The sequence below is a fragment of the Lycium barbarum genome, chromosome 8 (genome assembly GCF_019175385.1).
Source record: "Lycium barbarum isolate Lr01 chromosome 8, ASM1917538v2, whole genome shotgun sequence".
In the NCBI taxonomy this organism is placed as follows: domain Eukaryota; kingdom Viridiplantae; phylum Streptophyta; class Magnoliopsida; order Solanales; family Solanaceae; genus Lycium; species Lycium barbarum.
Genome location: NC_083344.1, coordinates 107,401,279 through 107,408,198, shown reverse-complemented (window position 1 = coordinate 107,408,198; position 6,920 = coordinate 107,401,279). Strand labels below are relative to the sequence as shown.

At 35.8% G+C, this 6,920-nt stretch overlaps 1 protein-coding gene across 1 annotated transcript; it reads left to right on the top strand.

Annotated features, from left to right (window-relative positions):
* Positions 1-700: 700 nt before the first annotated feature.
* Positions 701-5,630, top strand: LOC132606580 (26S proteasome regulatory subunit S10B homolog B-like). Its single transcript, XM_060320157.1, has 9 exons — positions 701-2,788; positions 3,252-3,388; positions 3,533-3,694; positions 3,818-3,904; positions 3,991-4,077; positions 4,175-4,312; positions 4,630-4,821; positions 4,902-5,000; positions 5,083-5,630. The coding sequence occupies exons 1-9, from the start codon at positions 2,644-2,646 to the stop codon at positions 5,155-5,157; spliced, it is 1,122 nt and encodes a 373-aa protein (XP_060176140.1). The 5' UTR covers positions 701-2,643; the 3' UTR covers positions 5,158-5,630.
* The last annotated feature ends 1,290 nt before the right edge of the window (positions 5,631-6,920 follow it).

The window sequence follows — 6,920 nt, the reverse complement described above, 5'->3', positions numbered from 1 at the left end:
CTAGTGGAGAGGAATTGCAGAATTCAAGAACCTAAAGTCTCTGAATTTTGATATAGGTTCATACTGACAGTAACTAACTTGGAATTGGGATTGAGAATTCATTGACGAATATAAAGTCTCTGATGATAGTAATGTAATGCAGCCATCTTGTACTATGTGGTCTCTGCTAGATTCCTGTTGCTCTAAAATTGCTAACTCCTGAAGAGCTTAGTTTTATTGGAACCATCCTCAAACTTGTTTTTGTGGGTTCTCAGGTTCTGAGAGATTTCTTTTGCGATGCTATGAATATGTCCATGTGCTTATGCTATGATTGCTTTTTGTGGGGATAAAATACTTAGGGTGTTTTGGTACGAAGGAAATGTTTTGTTGTAAAATAAGTGGATTTCTTACTTATTTTCTTGTGTTTGTTAAGTAAGCAAAAAATATTATCCCAAAAGCATTTGTCCATTCCTTATGGGACTTGTTTGCTCTACTTCCACTGGTGAAGCCATTTTCCTTATTTTTAAGGAAATTGTTTTCCTAAAGAAAATGTTTTTCAAAATTTTTGATCAAACCAAACATGAAAAAATTGGAAAACATTTTTTTGGAAAATGTTATCCTACATACCAAACACACCCTTAAGGTAAGAGAGAAAGAAATGGAAGGTCATAGATTGGTTACAATCAACACGTTGCATATTTTATGTTTATTAAAGAATCTTAAAAGTCAGATGCATTGCGACATGTTTTCCTTCCTTATCAAAAACATTTTGCCTTCGTACACCAAGTTCATAACTTGACCTGTGAAGGGACATCACAACTTCTCAAATAGGAAGTTATTCCCTCCTGCAATTCATAGCTGTATTTTTTCTGTGTGAAAGAATCTTAATAATCAGAAACATTGCAACATAGTTTCCCTTGTCAAAAACTTCTCGCCATTGGACCCCAAATTCATGTTTTGATCTGTAAAGCAACATCATAAGTCTACAATTGTATATGGAAACAGTTGATAAGCTTACGCAATGTTGTTTTTGGGTCCTTCCCACTGTGTTAGATTTCACTCATTTGTTGGAATGCAGCTCTACACCATAAGTTATCAGTGCTAGTGTTTCTTTACTAGTTCGAATATAGGTTGAAAATGGCAATCATAGTTACTTAAGATATGCTACAACATTATCGAAACCTATCATTTTGAAAGGGCTACTACAAATGACGCTTCCCATAGGCAGTAAGATTTAAAATTGGAAATAGCATGTGGTCTTTTCCTTTTAGTATATTTGAAGAAAGAAGAAACTAAGCAAAGCATCACAACTATTTTGTTGAATGAGAAAATCAGTCGTGGTTTGGAAGAAACATGTATGTTTGAAACCATGCCAAGAAAGATCAGTTGAGCGATTTTAAGATCCAATTATGTCAAGGAAGTGGATGTTTTCAGTAGTAAAAAGTTCTAGGAAATGGCAAGTCAAGAGATAACCTTTTCCTGAGGAAAAAATTCAAAAATTGAAGTACTAGTGTTATTTGGGAATCATTAGGAAACATAAAGTGGTATTAAAAGATCAAGAGATATAGTAAACACAAAACTACTGTATGCATTATGAGTATTTTCTCTTCAAATTTTTAATTATGTATTTGGTTATTAATATTTTAGAAATCAAATACGAATGAATATTAAGTCTGGAAAGCTATACTATGTCACAATTTTTCTTTAAAGAAAGAGGAAGGAATAGAAGCTCTTTTCCGGTAGCATCAATGAGCTTTGAGCCTTGGCCAAATATCTATGACGAGTTGGCTAAATTCTATAAGGTTTTGACTTTGTTTAGGAGACATTTGGAACAAAGAATCTTGGATGGAGAAAGATGATTAAAGAACCTTAACCTTATTTTGTTCGTTCTAATTATTCTTGAATTCATTGGTATTGCTAGTGGTCTCATCATATTTCAATTGTACAGGACCCCTGGGTAGATTCCTTATGGGCAGTTTACCCCGATATCTTTGTTTGGGGTTACCTTTTATGGCTTTTCTTCTTTTCCTAGTTCTTTTCTCATCTTGGCTCATTTAGTCCTGCACTATTGAGGTGGAGTTGTGATGAATTCATCATTAGAAATCATCAGACATCACCATTGTAATGTAAAAAATTTCTCAAGTATTTTAAGGGCGATCTTAACCTTCTTTGCTTAGAGTTGTTTATTCAATTGATGTGTTTTCCTTGTTATGGTTCTCGATTGATTTATTCAGTATTCTTATATAATTGTCTGCTGTAAAATTTCTGATAGGCCAATGATTCTGGTTTTGTCTGTAACTCTGTATTTTGTTCGACTTCCATATTAATCAGTGAGAGCTTAATTTATGTACTTTAATCAGATATCATCAATAACTTGAATCCTTAGCTTCTCACTGTTTTAAAAAAATAACTTGAATCCTTAGCTTCTCAGCATTAAGAAACACTGCTCATCTTACATCAGGAATTGACAGATGAAAACTCAAAGCAGTGAGTCTGCTTTGTGATAGCTAATTATGCGTCACTATTAATATTCCTTAATGGTCACTGATTTTATCTATTTATTTTATTAGTGTTTATATAAGATGCCAAGCAATTTTTCATCTAAGTGCTAGCAACCTTCATTGTATATATGTTGTCTTTCTGTGTTCTCTAGTTGTATAACTGATGCTGGTTGTAAAATTGTACACAGTGAGAGAGAATTTGCGTGCTTCCAAAAAGGAATATGGTAAAACAGAAGATGATTTGAGGTCGTTTCAGAGTGTTGGGCAGATCATAGGCGAAGTGCTTCGGCCTCTAGATAACGAACGCTGTAATACATTTTTTTCTCGTATTTCCTTTGTTAATCTTCATTTTTGTTTGAGATCTATGGATTTTAAGGAGTAAAATTGAGTTATTAGCCCCTGCTCCCCACCTCCCAAAAATAAAAGATCAAAAGGCAAATAATGTCAAAGTAAGGCCCTGAAGACGAACGTTTATTTTTTCACCTAGAGAAGTCAACTTCTAAATGTAACAGTGTGGTTTTGTGCTGCAAAGATAGCAGTGAGCTAGTGACAAGTGCTGTTCATAGGTTCAATCATGCATACATTGTCTCTCCGTACTGTTTATCTATTTCCCTTTTTATTCTCTTAGCTATTACCCATGCATTACCTATTTACTATTTATTCATTTAAATATTGCATTCTGTTACGAATTATTTTATTGACCCAGTTTTACTTTCTTATTAACAAGTTGAAATAATTTGAGGGACTAACTTAAAAAATGTAATTCTTCAGTGATTGTTAAAGCCAGCAGCGGTCCAAGATATGTGGTTGGCTGCCGCAGTAAAGTGGACAAGGAAAAACTGGCTTCAGGCACTAGAGTGGTTCTCGATATGACGACTCTTACAGTCATGAGGGCACTCCCCCGTGAAGTTAGTGGTTATCTCTGTGCTAGTATTGGGTAACTTATAGGGAATTATCATATTTGTCCCTCCCCGTGTTCCTTATTTATAGGGAATTATCATATTTGTCCAATTGTCCTTCCCATGTTCCTTATCTTCAGATCTTTATGACAGGTTGATCCTGTTGTATATAATATGCTTCATGAAGATCCTGGCAATATAAGCTACTCTGCTGTGGGTGGACTGTCAGATCAGATCAGAGAGCTGAGAGAATCAATAGAACTGCCTCTAATGAACCCTGAACTTTTCCTCCGTGTTGGAATTAAGCCTCCAAAGGTACCTTGTTTAATATAATTTGACCATATTCTTGTGTCGGGTGCATTCTTCACGGTGCTGGCATGGTTGAAATTGCTGCTACTTTAAGAGTTCTTCTGATGCAACCAAGGTTGTTCGTCTCAGGGTGTTCTTCTCTATGGGCCTCCTGGGACTGGCAAGACCTTGTTAGCCAAAGCAATTGCTAGCAACATTGATGCCAATTTCTTAAAGGTAAATGCTAGAGGTTTTGGTTATTTCCTCCTTTTCCAAGCTACTTCACAAGGTCAATATTTATTTAAAGTTGGTGAAAAAGGCAGGTAGTATCAAGTGCCATTATTGATAAATACATAGGTGAGAGTGCAAGATTAATCCGGGAAATGTTCAACTATGCTCGTGATCACCAAGTAAGGACTTCAAAGACATCCTGGGTATTACTAAATCCGGTGAACTACTGCTGGTACTTCCTTAAAATGTACTGATTGTTTTTGTCTTTGTGTAAAGCCTTGTATCATTTTCATGGATGAGATTGATGCAATTGGTGGACGTCGATTTAGCGAGGGAACAAGTGCAGACCGTGAAATTCAGAGAACGCTCATGGAGTTGCTTAATCAATTGGATGGATTTGACCAGCTTGGAAAGGTCTAAGTTGATCTTAATTATATATCTCTAAGATGCCATATATTAGGAATTTCTGTAAATTTATGATCTATAGTGTGCATACTTTGTTTTCCTTACTTGCAGTTCTTGTTTGTTGGATTCCAAAATAAGGATAATTCCTCAAAACCTGATTGTCTATCATATATATACAAACTAAAAAGAAATTAAGTCAGGAGAGAATGTGGGTTATTTTCTTGAGTTTGGCATTGACTGACAACTGTGGTCCTCTGGCTTTTTTTTTTTTTTTTTAAAATAAAAAATTCATTGATGCTAAGTAGTTTATTTTATTCTACTTGCAGGTAAAAATGATTATGGCAACAAACAGGCCAGACGTTTTGGACCCAGCTCTTCTTCGTCCTGGTCGGTTAGATAGAAAAATAGAAATACCCTTGCCTAACGAACAATCAAGAATGGAGATCCTCAAGATTCACGCTGCTGGAATTGCCAAACATTGCGATATTGATTATGAAGCTGTTGTTAAGCTTGCTGAGGTGTGCTACTGATGCTTTGAAAATTAGTTTGCTTGTGCCCTGTGTTACTTAAGCAGAGTTTTGACACTGTTTTTCCTCAGGGTTTTAATGGAGCTGATCTTCGTAATGTGTGCACCGAAGCTGGTATGTTTGCAATACCTGCAGAGCGTGATTATGTCATCCATGAGGATTTCATGAAGGTACGTCTGGTTCTTCTTTTACAAGTTGCCGGTTAGTTGGAGGGTAATGCACATTTTGAGTCACAGTTCGAATTTATCACAGGCTGTAAGGAAACTGAATGAAGCAAAGAAACTTGAATCAAGTGCGCACTATAGTGCTGATTTTGGCAAGGAGTGAGAGATTTCTGTGATATAACCCCAAGGAGCTATTGGATTGTTCCACAGTCTTCCGTCTGGCCACTTGCTTTACAATTGTAGTTCCATATGCTTGTATTGCCTAGCTTCAAGAACGGTGTAAAGCATGTTTTAAGAGAGCATCCCACACCTGGTCAACCCTTTTGTTTAGCCCATATGCTTTGTCGGACATTTCTCCTATATAATCTTTAATGGACGGTAAAGGTGATGATTGATATAGATATGATTTTCTGATGACTGATCAGAATATACGATATAATTTTCTCAATTTGCAGTTCGAGCCACTGAATTCTGAAATCGTGATTGATATAACAAATACCTTCAGCTTGATTTTCATATAGCGTCATCCTCTACGCGTAGAGAATTAACTACTACTGCAACTTAGCAAATGTGCTTGTGTTGCATCCGGAATTAGAGTTCGTAGATGCTGAAGGTGATCGTGAAATCTCTGTTTGAATTCAAAGGATTTGTTACCTTATTACAAGTTTGTAATACAACCGAGGTAAATGTGTCATGGCAAACTGGTAATAGCACAGAGCAGCCCAATCTAGGTCTGTATTTGATTAGGGTTTTTTGTTAGTCCTAAGTTTAATCGCTTCAAATGATCTTTAAGTCATACAAGAATATGCAATGCTTGGTTATGTTCTCTATGGGTTGAAGCCTTCAACCAGCATTTTCATCTCTTTGAACTGGTGCATGGTGTATGTGGTATGACAGAAGCTAGTTTCCGGAATTGATTTTTAGAGAATAAATCGTTTTCTTGTGTTTGGTAGCTAGGAAATATTTTTCAAGTAAATCATTTTTTGCCATTCAAGTACTGACAAAATAATTTTCAGCTGGAATACATTTTGATGGTACTACATGGAAACCTGTTGAGCGAAGATCAATTAGTTTATACTTTGACCAAAAATATCTGTAGGTCTGCTATATGTATCAGCTAAGTCTCCAACCACCAAGGTGGATGGCGATGGAGTGGTTAGTGAAATACTTTCTCGGTAGAAATCCCATATTAATAATATTAAGACTTTATTATAGGTCTTAATCATTCAAATTTATTAGAACCATTAAATGATTATTAAAGGACAAAAACATTTAATGATTGAGATTTGAATGATTCATTTTCTCTAGAAATCTAACACACTTAATGATTAAAATCTAGATTTTCATTATATGCAAACAAGTGAGGCCTTAGACTAATGTCAATGGCTGTCAATTATGACGGCCCTCTTCCTTTGTATGGTCGTCACGTTTGAGGCCATTTCAATTCTCCTGAAAAATACACCCATATTTTTCTTATCCGTAATTTGGTCAGTGTCTCATCATCTCTTTGTTGTCCATAGTTAATGTGGAAGCGCTTGTCATGTCTCCTTCAACTGGAAAAACCTCCATGCAGAGATTTGGTGAAATTATGTTAACTGCATTTATATAGTAGGATAACATAGTCGACCTTCATATTAGACTATTAGAAGATCCACAAATTCCAACAGCACATAGGTGTGACCATCACATTCATATATAATAGCAGCACTTTTACCTGTCAAGGTTGGAGCTTAAGGGTGCTTACCACTTGTTTCAGTAAATGTTTCAGTCTGCTGAAAATTATTCCAGTTCAAGCTGGACATGATTGGCTTGCCCGGACACTCGTTATTTAGGGTAATTTAGCTACTTTGACTCCGGTACTCTTGAGCAATAACTAATCTTTTTAAGGTCTCATGACATTCAAGGTTGTCGAAAAACTATTAAGCG

Bases quoted from the DNA above. Each gene is read 5' to 3' on its own strand.
- LOC132606580 (XM_060320157.1), top strand. From the start codon at position 2,644: ATGCTGGTTGTAAAATTGTACACAGTGAGAGAGAATTTGCGTGCTTCC. The intron at 2,789-3,251 runs GTAATACATTTT...GTAATTCTTCAG, and splicing joins GCCTCTAGATAACGAACGCT to TGATTGTTAAAGCCAGCAGC. The intron at 4,313-4,629 runs GTCTAAGTTGAT...TTCTACTTGCAG, and splicing joins GATTTGACCAGCTTGGAAAG to GTAAAAATGATTATGGCAAC.